Source organism: Cetorhinus maximus, chromosome 6 (genome assembly GCF_964194155.1).
Source record: "Cetorhinus maximus chromosome 6, sCetMax3.hap1.1, whole genome shotgun sequence".
Taxonomy (NCBI): domain Eukaryota; kingdom Metazoa; phylum Chordata; class Chondrichthyes; order Lamniformes; family Cetorhinidae; genus Cetorhinus; species Cetorhinus maximus.
In genome coordinates this window covers 123747972-123771834 of record NC_135884.1, presented here as the reverse complement: position 1 = coordinate 123771834, position 23863 = coordinate 123747972, and the positions used below count along the sequence as shown (strand labels likewise).

Here is a 23863-nt window from a genome sequence, read left to right as displayed (position 1 = left end):
CGCCGACTTCTGCACTCGTCCTCCTCCCCCCACCACCCAGGCAGCACTGAGCGTTTCAGCGTACAATTCACGCTGGTTGGCCGTTAATTGGCCAACCAGCGTGAAATCGTGGTCGGGGCCCAATTGCGGACGGCGGTCGGTTTCACGGCCGCTCCCAGGCCCACCCGCTGTGCCTGCCCGATAAGGTAAAACTCCTGCCCTTAAAGTCTGTTAACTGTAGACATAGCAACAATGTAAATATCAGTCACCTCCCTTTCAGTAACACAATTTGAGTCTTCCCTTTCATCTTTAAGAATTAACACCCAGCTTTTACATTCAGTTGGACTGCAGCACAGATTACATGATCCCTCTCATTTATCCTAAATTTCAAAATACAGTCCCAAACTCTAACCATCCCTCAAATTAAAAGATGCAGTCCTAAAACATAATAATTATACTTCACCGTTGTAACATAACACAAAAGCAAAGCACTGATGCTGGAAACCTGCAATAATTAATTTTGTTAAAATAAAGAATTTTGTGACGAATGCTGTTATTTGAGGAAAACAGCTCATGGAGCCCCTCACTAGCCTCCAATCCCTACAAAAATACAAAAAAAAGGTGAAATTAAAGAACATTTGCTGCCAGTTCCAGTTATATCCTTTTCATCATTTTATTCAGGCTGGTATAAGGGAACATTGGTTTAAACCTTTCACAATTGCTCAAATTTGCAAATCAAAATATTGTTCAAGGTCTCAGAGATAAAAACGTAGGAATATGCGTTTCCCAGATTTTATGGCCCAAATATTTTTGTTAAAAATAATGGTGACAATATTAACACTCACTGTTATTATGGAATGAATCAGTCAGAAACATCCAGAATCCACAGATGCACAGTTAAACGTGAAAATCTGGAAACTGCTGTCCAATTTACCCTGCTCCCCCAAAAGCTGCACTAGACCAGTACTTCGACAACAGACTGAGTATTGAAATCAATGTAAGGGCGCAAAATTGCTACATTTACCCATTAGTTACTCACTAACTATTCCAGAAAATATTAGGGCTTTGCTTTCAGGTGTAAGTGAATTTTTAACTGAATTCTTCTGGCCAAATGCCTCTGGCATTGAAAGTTTAATTTTATAAGTGTGGAGAGTCACATTCTTTCAAAATGTAATTCTGCTTAGAGATATTTTTGATTTTTTTTTTACATGCACTATATCTTAATTCCATCTTTCTTTCCCTCCCTGTACAGGGTTTTATAATGGAACTAAATATTTTATTTTACAATTCCCTGGTTTAGGTTCTTATGGTTGAATTTTAATCTGGAAGAGCCCCTGAGTTTGCATACAGGCGTGGGGTTAAAACTGGGAAAAATGCTGTGCATCCGGAAGCTCACTCAAACCCACCAACTTCCACATTTAACTCAAGCACTTTAGGCTGCCTACCCACAACACTCCTCAGGAAAAGCAAGTTGCCGATTACCACAGTGCAAAACTAGAGGCCATCAATATAAGATAGTCACCAGGAAATAAAATGCTGATAAAGTTATTATTCAGGCATCATTCCTTCACAATTTCTTTGTTCATTTTGCATCATCCTGGGTTTCAACAGTTTTTCCCTGAATTACTGTATCCCTATGATACTTCACCAGATGCAACACTTGCCAATTTACCTCTTCCATATTATTGTCCAGGTTTGCAAACACATCTTCCATGCAAGACAATTTACAAATATTTAATCCAATCTGTTATGCAGTTTCCAGTGCTCATGGAGCTCTCTCTCTCTCATACTTGGAGACTGAACAATGATTAGGTGACTGGTTTGCAGAACACCTTCTGTAGCCTTAACTCTTCTCCTTCTTCTGTTCCTAATTTGATACTTTCACCCCTGGCCTCCTACACTGGTCACAAAACTCAGAGTTAATTCAAGGAACAATTCCTATCTTTTAATTAGGCATTTAATGTAAATGTGCATCTTTAGTAAAACAAAATGGGCCAATGTCATTTCAGTGCTTCACTGTTGCCTAGCATTTTGCAATTCATCGCCTATTTTCTCTGAAGAGAAGGGATTACGGGCTACTGAACGAATTAGCTATCTTTCTGTGACAATAGTTAAGTGTATCTGACTCTTGACGTTGACCTGCCCAGAGCCTTTGCTTTCTTTATTTTCTGACGATTTCAACAAGAAGGTATAGGGAAAGAGAAGAAAATCTGAGGTTTATTCAAAGACTGTTGAAAACTATCAACTGGTCACAGAATCACAACGGAAAAAATGATAGGCAGCTCAGCTACTTGAGTTTTCATTCATGGAATGCAAAATATATGGACCTATATGGAGGAGAGGAAAAAGTAATTTGAACAAAATGGTAGGAGCTGCAGAGATGGGAGCGGAGGGCAGAATTATTATTCCGAAGTGATTTAAACTAGAAACGACACTACTTCTTGTAAACAAGTGAAATAGATAGGTGGATGTTTCAGCTGGCAACTGTATTTTTATAAATCCAATGCTTGGAGAAGGTACTTATGAGATTTGTTTGAAGTCTGACAGGATTCAAAGTTTCAGTTGACAATCATCCCTGGACAAATTATCAAGACCACTATAAATTCCCTCCTTGTCCTCATTACAGTAGGGGATTACATAACAATATTTTATTTTGAACCCCCTCATCGAAAGCATACCAATGCTGTAGGAAGTGAATAGTTTCTAAAGAGAAACTGACTCCCAAAATTATGCAACATGGCATACTTACTCCATTGCAGCAGTCCTTGCTCTAATGTTTTCAAAATATTACACATATTTAACTTTGTTACGTGTATTCCTATTATTAATTTTCCCTTCAATATAATTCAAAAATGTAAAATGTCATTTCCTATTCTTTACATTTGCACATTATGCTAACCAGCTGCAAGACGCTAAATGTATCAACTGCCACAGGATTACAGCAACAGTATAACCAAAGATTCTGAAGCAGGCTATGTCAGCTAAGTCCCATGTAATAAAAGTTATTACATCGATTCCTTCCTGATAAAATAAAGTCAAAATCCTAAAATAAATCAACATGTGATATAAATAATATAAGTAAAGGGATTTTGTTTTCTGGAAAAACAAACCAGAGTAAAATTGTAGTATAAGGCTCTGGCACATAGAGGGCTAATTTGGAACTGAGTGCAATACCACCCACACAGTTATCTAAGAAGGGGCATGACCCAGGCTTAGGGTCAGTGTGATGTTCAGCAGAGATGTGTAAAGGCCTAGACATGGAGATAGCTCCTTGCCTGTACCCTTTGCTGTATATATGTATGTAGTTACAAGTAGTTAATAAAGGCTTGCTGTTAACCTAAAGAAGACTACGAAGGCTTCTTTAAGAGACACCATTCCGTAGCCAACACCCTCCCAACATGGTGGCAGCTCGGGATCAAAAATCCTCACCCTCACTAAAATGATGAAACACTAAGAAAAATCAAAACCTTCAATAGAAATTCTGACCTGAGAGAAGCTCCCAACAGAAACTGAAGAGATTGAGACAATTCACCAGAAAACGCTCTGGAGAAGTGAGCCTGGAAGTTGAAGGCAGATTTTTTTTTACAGCAGCTGAAAACTTCACTGAATCTCCCTTGGAAGTCCAGCTTCAAAACACAGAGTCCACAGAGTCTGCAATGGTGAGCTAAATCTTTTAAAGTTCCAAGCTGCAGTTAGTCCTGAGAGCCCTTTCACTAATCCAGTGTCAGAAGCACCGTTTGAACAAAACCCATTGCTAAAACCCAATCCCTTGACTCGGAGCCTCAATATGTGGCCCCCAAACACGTAAAAGAAAAAAAAAAAATTAAATCTCTGGGAACATCGTGACTGTCCAACTCAGAAAACATCAAGCTTACATTTAAATCTGAATGCCTCATTCCTCAGAAAAGTGAGCCATTGAACAAAAGAAGTCGGCAGACAGCCAACCCAGGCAGCCATTTTAAAAAGTTTTCCTTCAAGAAGTGCACCATCGCCATTTTGCGGAGTCAAAACTGGCAAGCATGGGAAATTCTTTGTATTGTAGTGAACAGCGATGCCATCTTGAAAGCCTGTAAGCTATTAAAGCTTACCCATACTTTAAAAATCTTCAACATGGATCACAATTCAATGTTTCCAATTCAATTTGGACTAGCCCAAAGGCCAAATCCAACAGGAAATCTGGCATCCTTGAGAAGCAACTTTTCACATTACTGGAGTACATCAGGTCTCAGTAAAAAAAAATCAGAAGAGGCACAGGTTACTGCCTTTTTATACTGGTTTGGCGATCTCGCAAACTATGTTATCCTGATGCAAGGCATTGATGAATCTACAACCAGCCTCGAGGAACTATTAAATAGCCTTTGATGAATACTTTACTCTTCAAGTTGAGGAGAGTACAGGGCTTAAAAAGAGGCATAGAAAATCTCCAGCAAAGCGATGAGAGGGTTTAAGACAGTACCCAAACAAACCACACAAGGGTGCCAGAGAGATACAGAACCTTCCAGAAGGCCAGGAATATATTTTTTTGGGTAGCCTGAGACAGAATTCCCAAATGAATACCTTTTCAAAGATCCAGGCATGTTTCCAGAACTGTATCAGCAGCTAGTATCAAATGACAAGGAAAAAGCAGAAGTTAAATCAGAAAAGTTGAACTGAAAGATTTTATGCGTAAGATTCAAGCCGAGTGTATACCTTTGAGAATAAACGATAAGCTGAAGTCTTCACTGAACCAAGTTGTTTGAGATCTGAAAAAACACATTTCAGAGACACCACAAAGGTATCAGGGGAAAATAAATACTCTCAATTCAATAGCTGGCAAATCAAAGCAGGAATTAGAAAAACTCAACCAGCTGTACAGCCAGGTACAACACTAGGCAGAAAGCGTACTCAAAGACATTGTGGCCTTGAAAGACTCTTTGAAGAACCAATACATACCCCTGGAAAAAACACAAGGAGTTAATTAACACATTTAATGCTACCTCAGAAAAAGCTGCATTGAAGCTATCAGTGACAAAGCAATACACTGAGACGCTGCATGAAAAAACAAGAGCTGACCAAGAAAATAAGCAGTTGAAAAAACAGCTAATTGTCCTTCAGGATCAGACTCAAAACCCTTCAGCAATATGACGGAATAAAGAATACCTTGAGCAGCAGAATGGCAGAACAGCAGAATAAACTCAATGAGACTCTGGCAAATTACACAAAAACTCTTGATGAAATAATTGAGCTTTGCAATGAAGAGGAAAGCCTGTTGAAATACCTTCACATGCTACAAGGATCCCTCAGCTCAGAGTTTGTTCCTCTGGAACATTACGAAGTCAAACAAAATGAATTTAATGGCACTCTGAAAGAACCGACGAACCAGTTTTCAGAGAAGACTCAGGAATGTTCAGTATTCTGAGACGGAGCCGAGAGATACATGAAAGAGACTGCGTGGCTAAAGGAAAAAGCTGCATGTTTGGAAGAAACCTTGGAAAAATATTACATTTCCAAAGAGACGAATATCAAGAACATAGAATGGCAAGCAAAGATAGAAGTTCTCACTAAAGAGCGTGAAATGTTTTTAAAAAACTGGCAGAAGTGCAATTACAGAGGAATTATACTCAGCTTTCACGTTTGAATGATAAGTTTGTTAAGGAAAAATGAGAACCAATGAGAACATAGGAAGTAGAACACTTATAAGACTTGGAATGCTTAAATGATGAACTTATACAAATAAATTCAACAAAGATAGAACTTCAATTAAAACATGATGAACTTCAAGTATTTGACATCACTCGTAAAGATTGTGAGAAATGCCTGGAACAGGAGAAGGAATTACAGAAGATGCAGAACAGTTGCTTGAATGCAGAATTAATAACAAAAACTGAAAAAACTGTTGAACTCCGATCCAACCTGAACAACATGGACGGACGAAATGTGTAGTATGGAAGAGCAAATCCAGACTTTGAAAGCAGAGGAGGAAAATTCTAAGAATTCTGAGGATCTAACAAATGAACTGGAAAAATCTAAACAGCGGTCAGTGACCAGGCAAGAAACATTCCAAATAGAACTGAATGCCCAGGTGAAGCTGTTAAACTTATATAAGAGTTCCGCAGACAACTTTGAAACAAAGACAACCCAACTTAGCAGAGTAGTTGCCGAGCCAAATGAAAAGACTCCTAAGCTCCAAAGCAATTGAAAAGAAGTATTTTAAAAACTGACTAAAATTGTGAAACTGGTGCGAATGAAGGTTCCAATCTTGAAACATGAACGTCCATATACATCGAGATGGCCCACATGGCGAAAGAAAAGAAAGAAGCATTAAAGAAACAAACTCAATATTCATCCTCCCAGAAAAAAATGAGTTAGAGTAGCAGCAAACGCTGATCAACGCAATCACTGAACTGATCGACAGCAGTTTAACATGAAGCAATGGAAGAAAAGAATGAAAGCATGCCTGAATGCTAGTCCAACCTCCAAGCCAATAGGAAGCAAGAGCAACAACAGAGCTTACCACTCCTCCAACAGAACGGCGAACAAGATATGCAAATATTATAAGGCCTCCACGCCGCCTGAACCTGTAAATTCGAGGACTTGAAGGGTGGAGATGGGGTACGGATAATATTGTTGCAGTAATAATGTAGTAATAGCAATAGTGTGGTAACAACAACGTAAATGCATGAGACCGACAATATAAGACATGAAGTAAACTAGTGTAGCTTCAAATGCATTGGATAAAGACTTGGGGGTGGTATAGTATACGGTTCCAGCACATGCAGGATTAATGTAGGACTGAGTACAGTACCGCCCACACAGTGATGTAAGAAGGCACATGATCCAGACCTAGGGTCAGTGAGGTTTTGAGCAGAGACATGCAAAGACCTAGAAGGAGATAGCTCTTTGCCTGTACCGGTGATCGGTGCCAATGCAGCACAGAAGAGGTTGGCCATCCGATGCAGACAGAGGATAAATGATCTCATATGATCTCATCCGTGCAGCCAGGTTAAGGCAACCATCTCATCACTATGAACTCACATACTCAAGCCCATTACACATTCACTGGCATCTCATTCACTGCCAGCTCAAGGGACATCATTACTCACTCTCACATCTCCATTTGGCCTCATCTCCTATGGAGACTGCCTCCACAGTCACCATCTTAAAGCCACTTGCACAGATGAACTTGTGCCCCTCACACACTTGGGATACACCCTTCCCCACTCAAGCCCTCACCCTGCAGCCTCTTCCCTTGCCTAAGGCCACTTCGTAAAAGACAACTGATGCTTAAAAATAGGCCACTACTAAGTGGTCAAAGTTCCTTAACGAGTGTCTTTATTTCTATCCCTGTGGACTGCAGCTATGTAGTTTTTAAAAAAGAAAGGCTTTTTTCCACTAGTCAGGTAAGGGCACATAAATTCATTATTACAAGAACTACAAGAGCATATTATGCTTCATTATACTTCAGTACAGTCAGCTATTTTGCAGGGCTTAAGTCTCTGGAGTGGGACTGAGAGGCAACGGTACTACCAAATGAGTAAGTAATGCTGGCGATTCAGAAACATGAGGATTTCAATAGATTAGGATTGAACAGAACACAGGCATTTTGCATCATCTGTTTCCGCCTGAATAAGTAGGTGAGGGATGGAATTGGAGACCGCATATGAAGTTTTGGCAAGAGCCAAATGAGGTAGCTATAGTCTTCCCGAAGTTCAAATGGATGAAATTATGACCCATTCATGTTCAGATAGAATTTCTTATAACTCAGAAATGATTGCAAGTTGAGTGCGCTGGAGAGGGAAAAGGGAATGTTATCAACTGACAGGTAAATGAGGGAAAGGGCGGGGGGAGAGGGAAAGTGATCCAAGATGGAAGCTGTGTGTGTTCCAGAGCTGATGTTACAGGGCAGGTGATGAAGCCATTGCTGGAGATGGGCTGGTTGTTATGACAAGTAAGAAAAACAATCTCTTGGGGAGGGGTCCAGACAGATGAATTGGGATGAAAGGAGGCAGAAGAGCACAGAGGCTGACCATGTTGAAGTACACAGAGAGAATAAGGTGGAATGCCAGCCATTGTCGTGATTTTGACTAAGTCAGTCTCAATGCTGTAGGCAGAGTGGAAGCCAGACTGAAGCAATTTACAGGTAAAAAGGTGAAGCGTGAGTAAGGTGGCAATGATGTGTTCAGCTTCATCTTTTTAATCTCAACTTGAAAAGTGCTACCCCAATACCATTACAGCTCAATTTATATATTATGGAATAAAGTCAACAAAGCAATACAAGAAAACTTATCTCTTGTACACTTTTGCAATGACCAAAATATATGATTACTATAAACGATAATATATGTAAAAATAGACTAAGTAATTGCTTTATTGGATTAACAGATATATTCTGCTTAAACATGCTTTCAAAATTCAAAAATTAAATAAATAACTAGGATATATGAAATCTCTTTCTTTGATAATGTTTACACCATGTATTTTTGTACCTGTTCCACTCATAACTGATGATGAGGGTGTCCTTCGGGCAAAACCTTTTACTGCCAAGCTTTGTCCACGCTGCTTTCTGCGCCATGCCGTTCGACATTTTGAGTCTATGCTCTGTTTTATTCTGTACCAGTCCGATTCAGTGATTCCAAATTTATGGAAAAGGTGGCCTGCAAGTTTTAAAAAACATGTTGAAAAATATAGCTTTGTACTAGATGCACATGATTACAGGTTAATTTGTATAAAACTTACCAAGACATAGAATCATCCACTGTGCTACCAAACCAAATGGCAAAGTCCTAAAATGGCGCACAAGTTCAGGTAAATCTCACCTGACTTGTCTCTCCATCCTCCTCCCGACCCCTCCACAGCCCTACCTCAAGTATTGCTGAATGCCATGGGCCTGAAAATCCAGTGTCAGTGCAGCAAAACAGGCGTTGACCTCTGTTCCTGACTCTGCCAGGGTATCCAAGATGAAAGCAATATGTGAAAATGCCCACATCTTCAGATGTGGGCAGTTGCACCAGCCTGGTCATGTGTTTGATGCCTGTGTGGGCTGGGAAGGAAGGAGGAGTGGTGGGAACAGGATATGTGACACTGGCATGCCACATGGGTGCAGCAGCTCCAAACAGTTTTTTTTTCTTTTGGTCAATCAATTCCCTTACAGATTGGGCTGGCAGTTTTCAGGTCACCGAGGCAAGGCACGTTTCAGGCTTGAACACAAAGGTGTCCCATACCCACAGACTGAAGCTATTAGCAACTATAGAGCACAGCAGAATTATGGTCAAGACCATTGATTTTTGTTTTCACAGAAAAATATAAATGGAATTGCACAATGTGGTCCCAGAACACCTGTAAAAAGTCAGGAAAATAACACTCAATGATCAACAACCAATGGTCTTAATTAGAAGTGAGTGGAGTAACAGAATGCCTTACCTAAAATACTGGCAAAAATCCTGGAATTTCATGTCATAAACAGATATTGATAATTCAATAACTGCAAAACAGTGGGCCTGGTCATTATGTTTTTATTATTTACTTCATTGGCAGTCTTCACAATGGTAATTGAAAAATCAATAATTGTAGCAATTTGAATTCTCTCAATGGCGTGTGATAGTTAATGGTTAAAATGTAGTATACATTTAGAGCAATATGATAATGGCAACAAAAAGAGATGTACATTAGTCTTCTTCAGCTAACAGCATTCTAGGCTTAGCGTCACCTGGTCATGCTGACAAAGATGAAAATATGGGCTATATCAGTCAATACACCTGCTCCTAGGATCATATAAATAATAGTCAGACCTCCTCTATCATGAAAGCTGAAATTAGCCCAAAACCTCAGGTCAGAAATTGATCTAGATTTCTTCACTGGTCTTGTTCCTTAATGGAAAGTCTATGGAGCAGTCTTAGCCAGTTTCAATACAAGTGGGAGCCAAGTACAGCTTCTTCAAATCATGGTTCCATAAGTCAGAAATATTTCCTCTGAAGCCAAAAGACATACAACAGATTGTTGTGATTGATTTATTGCTGAAAGAATGCCTTAAGGTGCTCATGCTCCTCAGTGAATTTACCAGTACTCATTACAATCAAACAGATGTTATTCCATCACATATGTAAAATCATGCCACGTCATATTTCTCAACAATTATTAAGAATTTGATGTTATTCTATGATCAGATGGTATGAGATGTACATGGCACAGAAAATAAAAGGCTGCCACACCTCCCTCCCCACCAAGTAAATTAATTGCTTCAGTTACACCACCTGGTAACCCAGAAGAGAATTAACATTGCTGCATTTAAGGGGAAACGAGATAAACTCATAAAGGAAGCAGGAATAGAATATTGATAGAATTAGGTGAAGAGGACTGGGAGAAATCTTGTGTGGAGCATGAGGACCATCTTGGGTCAAATGGCTTGTTTCAGTGCTGTACATTCATAGGTTTAGTAATTAGCAGCACCAGATTTGAACTCTCAATTAATTTTGTCAAAATATTGCTCTGAAATTGCTTGCTTTTATGCCTGTGTGAAATTGGTGCATAATTTTACTAATTTGGTTCATCATAAAATACTTTTCTTTTAAATAATGCGAGGTTCTGGTAAAATGTTAAAATGCTTATTGACATAGATCCATTCACAGTAAGCCTAATTCTAAATGACTAACAATCATCTACAATGCATCTGATACTTCTCAATTTAAAAATACCTATGCAAATAATCTAAGCTGACCCGATACTATGAAACAATTTGCAAATAAACACGCCATCATTTATTTGCAAGTTAGACAGTAACTTCCAGGGAATGCACACGGGCAGTCAAACACAAAAATCTGGAAGTCGCTATTCAAGATACAGAAGCTTTCCAAAAACAATAAATTGTCATCTGGCTCCCATTCGAATGTATTGAGCAGCATGAAGTTCCTGTACTTAAGTCATAGATTCAGACTAAACCTGCCACAAAAAGCTGTCAAATCACTCTAGTCTAAGTATTCTTTTAATGGCTTGATAAGTGTTAATTCCTGCAAAACCACCTTACGGGCACTGAAAATTAACTTTAACCAATGTGGCGACTCATTCCTTCAGATTTTAATTAACGTTGGAAATTTTTTAAGAACTATAGCTTTTTAAAAAAAATTTTTTGTTTCTTTTATTCTCCCGCGATCTAATCCTTCTTTCTCTTTCTGGACTTGATTTGACATTGAATTCACTATTCTGACTTACACTTCTGGTTCAGGGTTTGTAGTGCTCATTAATGATTCTTCAATCCAATTGATTAAGGGGATGCACAATTTCTTGTCCTGTTGGTCCCAATACCATGTAGGGCAGTGCTTCCCAAACATTTTCCCAATGTGACCCCATTATTTTAATTCCTCAGACTTCATATGACTCCAAAGTGAAAGTTTGCGGCGTGTGCAAGAGTTGTTGAGGGGAGACTTCTGCTATTGAGCAGAGGGGAGGGAGGGTTGGAGGACAGGAGTTGAGTGGAGGAATTGATGAAAAGGCATGTAATAGTATCCTGAATTATAACATAATAGGACTCTTATTAGGAATGTAATACGAACCTCATTATTAACAAGCTAGTACTCAGGTTATTAATGTTCTGATTAATGATTAGGACTAGTGCAATAGGTACTTGATTAATGAAAATGTGTATGGATTATTAATGTATCTGGACTCATTGTTAGTGTAATAGCATCCTTATTATTAATTTTATAGGAACATGGTTATTCACACAACTGGCAAATGGCTTTAATGTAATAGGATCCCAATTATTGATGCAAATGGACTGATTATTAATTTAAATTCTAATTATTAATGTATTAGCATCCTGGAAGCAATAGGCAGCTGATTATTAGTGCATTGGAACTGTGTAATTCTGTGTAGATTCTAATTATTAATGTAATAGTATCCTGAATATTAAAGTAATAGACCCTGCTTATTTATGCAACCATATCCTGATTTATATGCAATGGACTATTAATGTCATATTATCCTGGTTATTAATGATATAGTATCCTGAATCTTAAAGTAACAGGGCTTTAATATAATAGGAATCAGATCATTAATGTAATAGGACTCTGAGCATTGATGTAATTAGATCCTCTTAATTGCTGCAATAGGACTCTGATTAATGTATAAAATCATGATTAATGTACTATGATACTGATTAATGAAGAAATAGGTTTTCAAAAAAAAGAAACATAAATACCTACCTTTTTCCAGACTTTTTTTGCTGCAGCAATCGGGTCTCAGAGATGTCCATTAGGCCACTCCCACCAACCAAAAAACACAAGGGTTTAAAGGGGCCTCACAGTTTTCAAAAAATCAGTTTGAGCCCCACAGCAGCCATGCTGCCTTGGAGCTCACTACACCAAAATTTCATTCCACAACCCCTCTGGGGCTTGCAACAGTTTGGGAAGCCCTGTTGTAGGGTGCCCTATGTCATTTGAATGGCCCTCTGACAGCAACTTGCCATGCAAAGCCTCATGGAAAATCTATGGGCAAGTGCCCATAGTCTAATGAAGAGCTGGTGGTGTTCCTCCAGCACTCACAGCAAAATTCAGCCCAAAAATTTGGTTTTATAAGCTGTCATATTGAGAATTGAACCATAGTATATAAATTACTTAGTAGTTTTGCCAAATAGATAGGACACAACTACATCTGTGATGGTGCCATTGATTCCAGATATGAACATATTTTCCCAGCCTGACGGAGGTTATGGGGTGCATGCAGTGGGGAGGGGAGATCCCGGAAATTGACAGTGGGTTGGGATTCCAATGTCATCCTGCCCTACTCTGGCTTTCCCCTGCGCGGGCTCAAAGGCGAGCAAGGAATGACGTTGGATCTATCAATGAGTAATTGAGAAATGATTGAGGAAGTTAAGGAAGGAATTAGGACCTGCTTTAACCCTGAAACCCGGATTTCCCTACCAGGGGTCTGTTTCCCAGCCTGTCAGCAATGCATTGGGGTCACCGAGGCGAGTGCACAGTTGGAAGAGCATTTTTCAGTAAAACTGACAGGTTGGGAAGGTTTTGATCAGTTACAGTGAAGAGATCCAGCCATGGCCAATGAGACGTTGCAGTTCAAAGTACTTCTTTAACAGAGTGCTTTCACTATTTGACAGGTGATTGCCAACTTCTTAGGAGATGCTTCAGCTGTCTCGCACCACCTCACCTTCAGCTGCATTTTCTTGCTGCTAGCCTTCAACACGGCATGAGAGAAGCTTCTGGAGTTTTCCCTTCCATCTCTGCTGAGAGGCAAGAGCAGTGGCCACACCATTGCCAACTGCTCCAGCAGCATCGGGAGCAAAACCTGCAGCAGCACCAGCTACCTTCTCCTCAAATGCATGCCACTCCACAGGACAGATACAATGGTCACTGAGATCACAAGAACACAACAATTCGGAGAGGAGAGGTCATTCGACCCCTCGAGCCTGCCCTGCCATTTGATGAGATCATGGCTGATCTGAATGTGCCTTCAAATCCATTTCCTATCTCTCCCACTAACCTCTGATTCCTTTGTCGATGAAAAAAAACTAGCTTCAAAAATCACACTTGTTAACTGTACATTTAAATTGTGTTAATTAATAACCTTATGATTGCAGAGAAGTTGATGAGTAGTATCACCACCAGGGAAAATGTTACGCCTCATTTTATGGTGGTTTACTTGCTCTTGAGAAATCAACAGGTCAAAATTAATACCAAAAAATTTGAAACCATCTGTAGCCCAGTGAATTTCTCTCTTTGCAGAAATTAGTTTGGAGATAGGTATTACAACAAAACTGAGGACAGAAGCAGAGAAATAGTGTTTTATTAATAGGCAAATAAATTTCACAGTGCTTACATCGAATTCCGTAGATCATTAAAGGATCCAGCTGCTTCTTGCCATGTTTTCCCTGCCCTGAGAGATTGGACACAGCTTGTATCTCACGATGGAACAAGTAGTCCAAGAGCGTCAATGCCATTTTTTCAGCTGTTCTGCAATTTGTGGCAACATGCAGCATATCAGCAGGAGTGATAGGACTCCTGACTCGCATCTCAGCATTATTCTCATCCCCAAGCCAGGTTCCATTAGGGAAATCCTCTGAAAAAAAACATATTATAGGATTCAAAGATCAGAAGTAGTAGACAAACAACACTCATCAGCAATTATGAAATTATCAAGTATTATTCACAATCTCAATTTTGGATAGTTACTATTATAAGCAATTATCTATTAGAGACTTGTTCAGAGACATCAAACCAGCTAGCCAATCTTTACGGAAATCATGGTTGGTGATACCATGATTTATTTAGGTTACTCCATCTATAACAAACTCATTTTTGTATTTAATCATTGAGACAGTTAAAATTTTCACCCCCCACAACTCAATGGAAGTTGTTCCTGAAAAATCATGAAAGAAATTCAATTTCTCATTGCAATTACTGACTCCTGCTGGGATAAAAGGTATTGGCAGACCTCCGGTACTGTGTACAAATGATCACAGCTCACATGAGACTAAGCCTGAAGGGTTACTAAGTTCGTGCGTGTGGAGTGTCACAGGAACTTAAATCAAATCCTTGCCCAATTCTACAAATGAACCTTCAACAGGATGTTAGTGGAATCACTTTGAGCATCTGTAGCATCCATACATACAGGTATGCATACTGAAGCACTAAATCTGTATTTGTTATTTACTGCATTTGCATTGTTAAAAATGTGAACATCTGAGCCGAATAGCACATTGTCTGGTCAATTTTTAAATGAATTGTACCATTGACGTTATAAGCTGAATATTGACATGAAAACATCCATATTTCATTGGAAAATGTAGAATTCACAATGAGACCTTTTATGGAACCAACTAGTTGGTTACACAACCAATTATGAGAGCACTTCATGGGGTGGATTACCCACCCCACCGACCTAACAGCTAGTTGAAACCTCACCAATGTGAAATGTGGCTGTCCCGTAGCAAGATAATGCTGGGGCGGCCTTACTTGGGTCAGAGTGGGACATGCGCCCCCTCAGGGACAGGATGTCCCGTCCTAGAGAACAGGAGGAGGTGTAAAGGGGGAGCCCCCAGATGGCCACAGGGAATTTCCCCCAAAGAAGCTACCCCCACCCCCCCTTCCTACTTGACAGCAGCCTACGCTGTCAAAACTGCCAGGCTGCCCGCCATATTTCCACTTTCCCCGCAGACTGGGAAATTGTGGCGGAGACAGAATGGGGCCCTTAATTGATCACACAAGGACCTCAATAGGCCTAAGGGCAGGTGGGCTGTGTGACACCTTACCCGGCCCTTGCAACATGGGATAGATGTCAGGGGCGGGTGGGAAGGCTGGGGACTAGCCACCCGCTTTATTTTGCACGCCCCCTACCTCCAAATACGCCAGCTGGGAGGGTGGAATTCACCCCTATATACTCAAATTTTTTTTAAAAATAAAGTTGCATATTTACTATGCTATTTCCATTCTGACAACCACATGCTTCTGAGAGAGGTGAATTCTACCATACATTATGCCTATTAAATAAATATTAAAATGTTCTCTGCATTAATTGTCCAATTCAATCAATATGTATAAAACAAATAGAATCTGCATTATAATATAGTTACAACTCCTTTAAATGCTTCAAATGATATGGTATTGAATATCCAAGGGTACTCGATATTTAGGAAGGGCAGGCAAAAAGGAAAAGGAGGTGGCATGGCATTGTTAGTTAAGGATGAAATCAGTGTGATGGTGAGAGAGGATATTGGCTCAGAAAATCTAGATGTAGAATCAGTCTGGGTGGAGCTAAAAAGCAACTAAGGGCAGAAAACATTAGTGGGAGTTGTCTATAGGCCTCCAAATAGTAGTGGTAAGGTAGGGAACGACATTAAACAGGACATTAGAGATGCATGAAACAAGGGTGCTACAGTAATCATGGGTGACTTTAATCTACATATAGACAGCGCAAACCAAATTAGCATTAACACCGTGGCAGATGAATTCCTGGAGTGTGTACGAGACGGTTTGTTAGATCTGTATGTTGAGGAACCAACTAGGAAACAGACTATCCTAGATTTGGTATTGTGCAATGAGAAGAGGTTAATTAATAATCTTGCTGTGCAGGGTCCTTTAGGAACATTGACCATAACATGATAGAATTCTTCATTAGGATGGAAAGTGAAGTAATCCGATCTAAAACTAGGGTCCTAAATCTAAACGAAGGAAACTACGAAGGTATGAGGCGTGAGTTGGCTAAAATAGATTGGGGAACTTCATTAAAATGCATGGCGGTGGATAGGCAATGGCTAATATTTAAGGAATGAATGTACGCATTGCAACAGTTATGCATTCCTTTCTGGCGCAAAAATACTACAGGAAAAGCAGCCCAACCATAGCTAACAAAAGAAATTAAGGATGGTATTAGATGAAAGAGGAGTCAAATAAAGTTGCTAGAAAAAGTAGCAAGTCTGAGGATTGGGAGCAGTTTAGAATTCTGCAAAGGAGGACCAAGAGATTGATTAAGAGGGGAAAAATAGAGTATGAGTAAACTTCCAAGGAACATAAAAGCAGACTGTAAATGCTTCTACATGTAAAAAGAAAAAGATCAAAGACAAATGTAGGTCCCTTACTGTCTGAAATGGGAGAGTTTATAATAGAGAACAAGGACGTGACAGAGCAATTAAACAACTACTTTAGTTCTATCTTCATGAAGGAAGTCACTAGTAACTTCCAGAAATACTAGGGAACCAAGGTTCTAGCGGGAGGAGGAATTCAAGGAAATTAGTATTACTTAAAAAAATAGTGCTGGAGAAATGAATGGCACTGAAAGCTGATAAATTCCCAGGGCCTGATAATCTACGTGCCAAGAGTATTAAAGGAGGTGGCTATGGAAATCGTGGATGCATTGTTTGTCATCTTCCAAAATTTTGTAGATTCTGGAACAGTCCCAACAGAATGGAGGGTGGCAAATGTAACCCCACAATTTAAAAAAAGGAGAGAGAAAACAGTGAATTACAGACCAGTTAGCCTAACATCAGTAGTAGGGAAAATGCTGGAGTCTATTATAAAGGATGTAATAATAGGGCACTTAGAAAATATCAGTGTAATTAGACAAAGTCAACATGGATTTATGAAAGGGAAATCATGTTTGACAAACTTATTGGAGTTTTTTGAGGATGTAACTAGCAAAATAGATAAGGGAGAACCAGTGGATGCGGTGTAGTTGGATTTTCAGGACGCTTTTAATAAAGTCCCACATAAAAGGTTAGTGTGTAAAATTAAAGCACATGGGATTGGGGGTAATATATTGGCATGGATTGAGATTTGGTTGACTGGAAGCAGAGTAGGAATAAATGGGTCTTTTTCGGAGTGGCAGATGGTGACTAGTGGGTACCACAGGGATCAGTGCTTGAGTCCCAACTATTCACAATATATATCAATGATTTGGATGAGGGAACCAAATATAATATTTCCAAGTTTGCTGACAACACAAAGCTTGGTGGGAATGAGAGTGGTGAGGAGGGTATTGAGAGGTTTCAAGGCGATTTAGGCAGGTTAAATGAGTAGGAAACTACATGGCAAATACAGTACAACGTGGATAAGCGTGAAGTTATCCACTTCGGTCGGAAAAACAGAATGGCAGAATATTATTTAATTGGTGATAGATTGGGAAATGACACTAGGCATTTTTTAATGGCTCCACTCTTAAATAACCTAATGTATGAGATATCTAGAATTATAGGTTTTCAGATGTCCCTAAAGTCAAATCCCGTCCTCATGAAAAAAAGTGTCAACACATTTCCTATCATAGAAAAGCCTGGTTAGTTTAAATTGAGTTTAATGTGATGAGCCAGTCAGGTTTGATATAGAATAGGCAGACTGAATCATGGGTCCCAGTATTTACACGGAGAGTGGGATGAGGCCGAAAATGGACAAAAATTCCAGAAAACGTAGGGGTGCAAAAAAAACCCACCAATATCAACAGCAGGACCTTTTTCCCACTGTTTAGCTCCAATTCCCATCCAGCAGACAGTCAAATGGAGAACACTAGCAGCCAGGAGACAGCAGCAATCAGATTGTGCGGCAGCCGGTGAGGCCCACGGCTTCCTGGAGGGGTCGGGGTTGGGCAAGTGGAGCTCCTGCTTCTCCTGGCCTACAAGTAGCCCTGAGAGAGGTACTTTTCTTGTGGAACCAACACTCCAGCCTCGCTCTCACTGTTTGGTTTCCTGGCCCCTGGGAAACCCATGCAACAGCAGTATACTTTAAATTGGGCTTCCTATTGCATGAATTTTTGTTTGGCTGCGAAGGTGGGTGAGGGCACAATATCACACCCTGAGCAGTGTACTGGTTTGCTGGCATAGTTCGGCCTAAATTTTGGAACAGCCTGGATCGGTTGGTTGACAGCAAGCGGCAGGTAGCCAATTAAGCCACACAAAGAGCCTATTAAGGCCACTCTACTGGTGCCAACTGGAATTGCATGCAGGCTCCAAGCTGAGGCCAAAACATAGCCAAGAGTTGGAGGTGGCCTCCCAGTGGCAGACCAAGGAGGATACGGCTAGCGTTCCCCTGCCCCCATTTCACCCCAACATCTGGCAAAACCATAGTGCCACAGCTGTTACCTCTCTATAATGTAGAGGGTTACCCCTCTACAATGATGGCCTGGCAGTTGTGGCCTCTTTGTACTTATAAATTTGTAAAAGGGCTTCAGAGGGTGCTACCATCTCCTCTTTCTTCTGCCTACATCAGCAGCTTCCACCTTTTAACAATAAGGTTGCCAATCTGTCATTTCTGGTAGGCCTCCTACTGGCCCTCCAGCTGCAGGAGCCAACCTGCATTCCTTCAACGGACAGGGCTTCTGGAGGCAGTCTCTCAATCAGCTGCCTCCTCAAAAACACTTGCAGGGTCTCGCCGCTGACATCTCTGCGTTCCTGACCCAGAATTCATCCTGGCATTGTGATAAAGAGCCTGGAACGAAAATCCAGCCCAAAGTGTCGTAGCTTTCCAAAGCAAGACACTTGGATTCCCCAAAATCCATCGCTGTAACAGGAGTGGCATGCACATGTGTGGTGGATTGCAGCTGCGTTCCTGTATTTCACTTTTTAACCCAACCTCCCCAGTCCTCTCCCACCTGTCATAAGAAGTTGATATTGAGGCCGGAATTCTCAATAAGATGAATCAGAAAATGTGTTACATGATAGATTTGAATTATGTTGTCATTTATATATTTATGAAAAGCAAAATTAAACACAAATACAGGAAATCTGAAACAAAAACAAAGTGCTGGAAACACAGTACATTAATCATCATCTGTGGAAAGTACAGTTAACATTTCAGGCACACAGCCTATGATCAGAACTGGAAAAATTGATGAGCAATCATTTCAATACAATCAAAACAAAGGGGACGGTTAAGGAAAAATAAAACAAGAAAGTACGTTTTTGTATAATGGCATTAAAAGACAAACTGGTAACAAATATTTGACTGAGATAATCTTTACATCAGACATTTAAAAGGTATGTAAAAACATAACAGAATCAAATAAAAGTCTAGTATTTTCTACTTTACCAAACCAACTTCGTAATTCATAGTCTTCACACTTATGATTATTGCACATTTCCAAAATCCACGAGATCATGAAAAGTGATCTGAAGTATCCAACAAGCTAACTAATACTTAGAAGACATTTTATCCAATCCGCAAGCTCACTATATTACCAAATATTGAGCATATCTGGTATTTAAGGTGTGAGGACTCACTTAAAGCATGGTCTTTGACACCAAGCTCAGGAACAATTTAAAGTCCAGCACGGTTATGTTTTTAGAAATGTCAGTGGAAACCTTTCTTCAACAGTACAAATAGAACTTATGCTCAACATGTCAAGTATAGCATGCCCCATTTAGCTCCAGGTGCTAATCAATAATTTCACTCACTACAAGATGGATGAGGTAAGATTCCTCACTCAAATTAAAAGATAAATTGCAATGTTAAATATAGACTAGAAGGTTATAATCTTAATCTTAATTGGAACTACATTTGTAGTTCTTTAGGCACAAAAAAACCTCTCAACACAGTTCCACATGTTAACCTAGAAAAGTTATTTTATAAACTGCATAAAATTGTTAACTCAACCCCCATTAAAATAATTAAAACTCAAGTAACAACCAATAACTCAAAAACGTCCTTGACCATAGGCCTATGACAAGGGCCACTGCTTTGACATGAATCACATGTAGATGTCATAGTTGAATGATGTAATAACATAAACACTAATTGAACCTTGATCTTTCAGGTAGATGAAGTAAGTTCTTCCATTAACATTCTTCCATCAACTATGAAGAAGCAGTGTTTAAACATGCCTTATATGTTACAGCTTAATATGCCTTGCGAGAAAGAAAGATTCTACGAGAAAGACACGCCATCTGTGACTAATTAAGGAAGTTAAGGATGGTGTCAAATTGAAGAAGGCATACAAAGTGATCAAGGGTATGGGGAGAATGTGGGAGAAGGCTATTGAGTTGGATGATCAGCCATGATCATAATGAATGGCGGAGCAGGCTTGAACGGCCGAATGGCCTACTCCTGCTCCTAGTTTCTATGTATGAAGATTAGTGCTAAGTGAGAAGACTAGGAAAGTTTTAGAAATCAGCAAAGGATTACTAGCAAGAAATATAAACAGACAGTAAAAGCTTCAAGTATATAAAAAGGAAGAGGAGGTAAAGTGAGCATTGGTCCCACAGAGGGTGAGAATGGGAAATTAATAATGGGAAACCAGGAAATAACAGAGGCTTTGAACAAGTATTTTATATCTACCTACATGGTAGAAGACACAAGAGGCATCCCAAGAATAATAGAAAATCAAGATACAAAAGGAAAGAAGGAATTTAAAACAATCGTACGAGAAAAATTAACAGGAATGGCCATGGGACTTGAGACTGACAAGTCCCTTAGATCTGATGGCCAGCAGCCTAGGGTTTTATAAGTGGTAGCAGGGATAGTGGATGAATTAGCTGCACTCTTCCAAAATTCCAAATTTTGTAAGGACCCCAGTGGATTGGAAAGCTACAAATGTAACAACTCTATTCAAGAAAGGAGGAAGACAGAAAGCAAGAAACTATAGGCCAGTTAGCCTAAATCCAATATCAAGGACGTTGTAGCAGGGCATTATAAAAAATCAGAATGCTATTAGGCAAAGTCAACATGGTTTTGAAAAAGGGATATCATGTTTAACAAACTTAGAGTTCTTTGAGGATGTAACAAGCAGGGAGAATAAAGGGGAGCAGTAGACGTAGCGTATTTGGATTTTCAAAAGGCATTTGATAAGGTGCCACATAAAAGACAATTCAAGAGCTTATGCTATTGGGGTGATATAATAGCATGGATAGAGAGAACTGGCTAACTAACAGGAAACAGAGTCAAGATAAATGGGTCATTTTCAAGATGGCAAACTGTAATTGGTGGTATGCCACAGGGATCAGTGCTGGGACCTCAACTTTTTATGATCTATATTAATGACTTGGGTGAAGGAACCGGCTGTATTGTAGCCAAATTTGCTGACAATACAAAGGTAAGTAGAAAAGCGAGCTGTGAGGAGGATACAAAGAAGGTATAGATAAGTTGTTGGAGGTCAATGATCTCAGTCCCAGGCCATCACTGCAGGAATCCCTCAGGGTAGTGCCCTATGCCCAACTGTCTTTAGCTGCTTCATCAATGATCTTCCCTCCATCGCAAGGTCGGAAGTCAAGATGTTCACTGATGATTGCACAATGTTCAGCACAATTCGTGACTCCTCAGATTCTGATGCAGTCCATGCCCATATGCAGCAAGACCTGGATAACATTCAGGCTTGGGGTGACAAGTAACATTCACGCCACACAAGTGCCAGGCAATGACCATTTCCAATCAGAGGAAATCCAACCATTTCCCCATGACATTCAACAGCATTACCGTCGCTGAATAGCCCACTATTAGCACCCTTAGGGTTACCATTGGACAAAAACTGAACTGGATCAGCCATATATATATGGCAACAAGAGCAGGTCAGAGGCTGGGAATTCTGCAGAGAGTTACTCCCCAAAGCCTATCCACCATCTACAAGGCACAAGTCAGGAGTGTGATGGAACACTCTCCACTTTCCTGGATGAGTGCAGCTCCAACACCATTCAAGAAGTGTGACATCATCCAGGGCAAAGCATCCTGCTTGATTGGCACCCCATCCACCACTTTCAACATCCACTCCCTCCAACACTGACACAAGTTGGCAGCAGTGTACATCATCTACAAGATGCATTCCAGCAACTCACCAAGGCTCCTTCGATAGCACCTTCCAAACGCGTGACCTCTAGCACCTAGAAGGACAAGGGCAGCAGATGCATGGGAACACCATCGCCTACAAGTTCCCCTCTAAGATGTGACGAGTGGAGTCCCACAGGGGTCTGTACTGGGGCTTCAACTTTTTACAATTTACATCAATGACTTAGGTGAGGGGAGCGATGGCATGGTAGCTAAATTTGCAGATGACACAAAGACAGGCAGGAAAGTATGTTGTGAAGAGGACATAAGGGTGTTGCAGACGGATATAGATAGGTTGAGTGAGTGAACATAGTAAGAAACAGGAGCAGGAGTGGGCCATTTGGCCCCTCAAACATGCCCCACCATTAAATAAGATCATGACTGATCTGCCCCAGGCCTCAACTCCTCTTTCTTGCCAGCTCATAGCCCTCAACTCGTGATATTTCAAAAATCTATCTACCTCCTCTTTAAATACTTTCAGTGATCTAGCCTCCACAACTCTCTGGGGTAGAGAATTCCAGACATTCACTACCCTCAAAGAAGAAATTCCTTCACATTTCAGTTTTAAATTCTGTAACTATGTCCCCTAGTTCGAGATTCCCAGACTAATGGAAACATTTACCCTGTCAAGCCCCCTCAGAATCTTGTACGTTTCAATAAGATCACCCCTCATTCTTCTAAACTCTAATGAATAATGGCCTGTTTAGCCGTTCTTGATAAGTCAACCCCTTCATCCCAGGAATCAACCTAGTGAATCTCTTTTGAACTGCCTCCAATGCCAGTATATCCTTTCTTAAATACAGGGACCAAAACTGTACACAGTACTCCAGGTGCGGCCTCACCAACAACCTGTGCAGTTGTAACAAGGCTTCCATATTTTTAAACTCCAACCCCCTAGCAATACAGGCCAAAATTCCATTTGCCTTCTTAATTAGTTGCTGCACCTGCATGCTAACTTTTTGTTTTTGACGCACAAGAATACCCAGATCTCTCTGTGTTGCACCTTTTTGGAGTCTCTCTCCATTTAAATAATAGTCTACCTTTTGATTCTTCCTACCAAAGTTCATGAACTCACACTTTCCTACATTAAACTCCATCTGCCAAGTTTTTGCCCACTCACTCAACCCATCTATATATCCCCTTGCAGATTCCTTCTGCCCTTATCACAACATGTCCTCCCACCTATTTTTGTATCGTCAGCAAATTTGGATACATTACACTCTGCCCCCTCCTCCAAGTCATTAGTATAGATAGTAAATAATTGAGGCCCTAGGACTGATCCTTATGGTGCTCCACTAGTTGGGCAAAGATCTGGCAAATAGAGTTTAATGTGGGAAAACATGAAATTGTTCACTTTGGCAGGGAGAATAAAAAAAACAGAGTATTACTTAAATGGAGAACGGCCGCATAATTTCAAGGTGCAGAGGGATCTAGGTGTTCTAGTAAATGAGTCACAAAAAGTTAGTATGCAGGTACAGCAAGTAATTAAGAAGGCTAATGGAATGTTATCCTTTATTATGAGGGGAATTGAACATAAAAGTAAGCATGTTATTCTTCAGTTATACAGGGCATTGTGAGACTGCATCTCAAGTACAGTGTGTGGTTTTGGTCTCCTTATTTAAGGAAGGGAGTAAATGCATTGTAAGTGGTTCAGAGGAGGT

At 40.2% G+C, this 23863-nt stretch overlaps 1 protein-coding gene across 4 annotated transcripts in view; it reads right to left on the bottom strand.

Moving 5' to 3' along the window:
• The window catches only part of banp (BTG3 associated nuclear protein), a 280409-nt gene that overhangs the window by 146753 nt on the left and 109793 nt on the right, over nucleotides 1-23863 (bottom strand). For all 4 annotated transcript variants that reach the window (XR_013576944.1, XM_078544429.1, XM_078544430.1 and 1 more), the window contains 2 exons: nucleotides 13786-14025; nucleotides 8445-8612 (listed from right to left, as the gene is read on the bottom strand). Coding sequence is in view for 3 of the 4 variants with exons in the window: in XM_078544429.1 (XP_078400555.1) it covers nucleotides 8445-8612; nucleotides 13786-14025 (408 nt within the window). In the remaining variant the exon portion in view is untranslated. The remainder of the gene's footprint in view (nucleotides 1-8444; nucleotides 8613-13785; nucleotides 14026-23863) is intronic.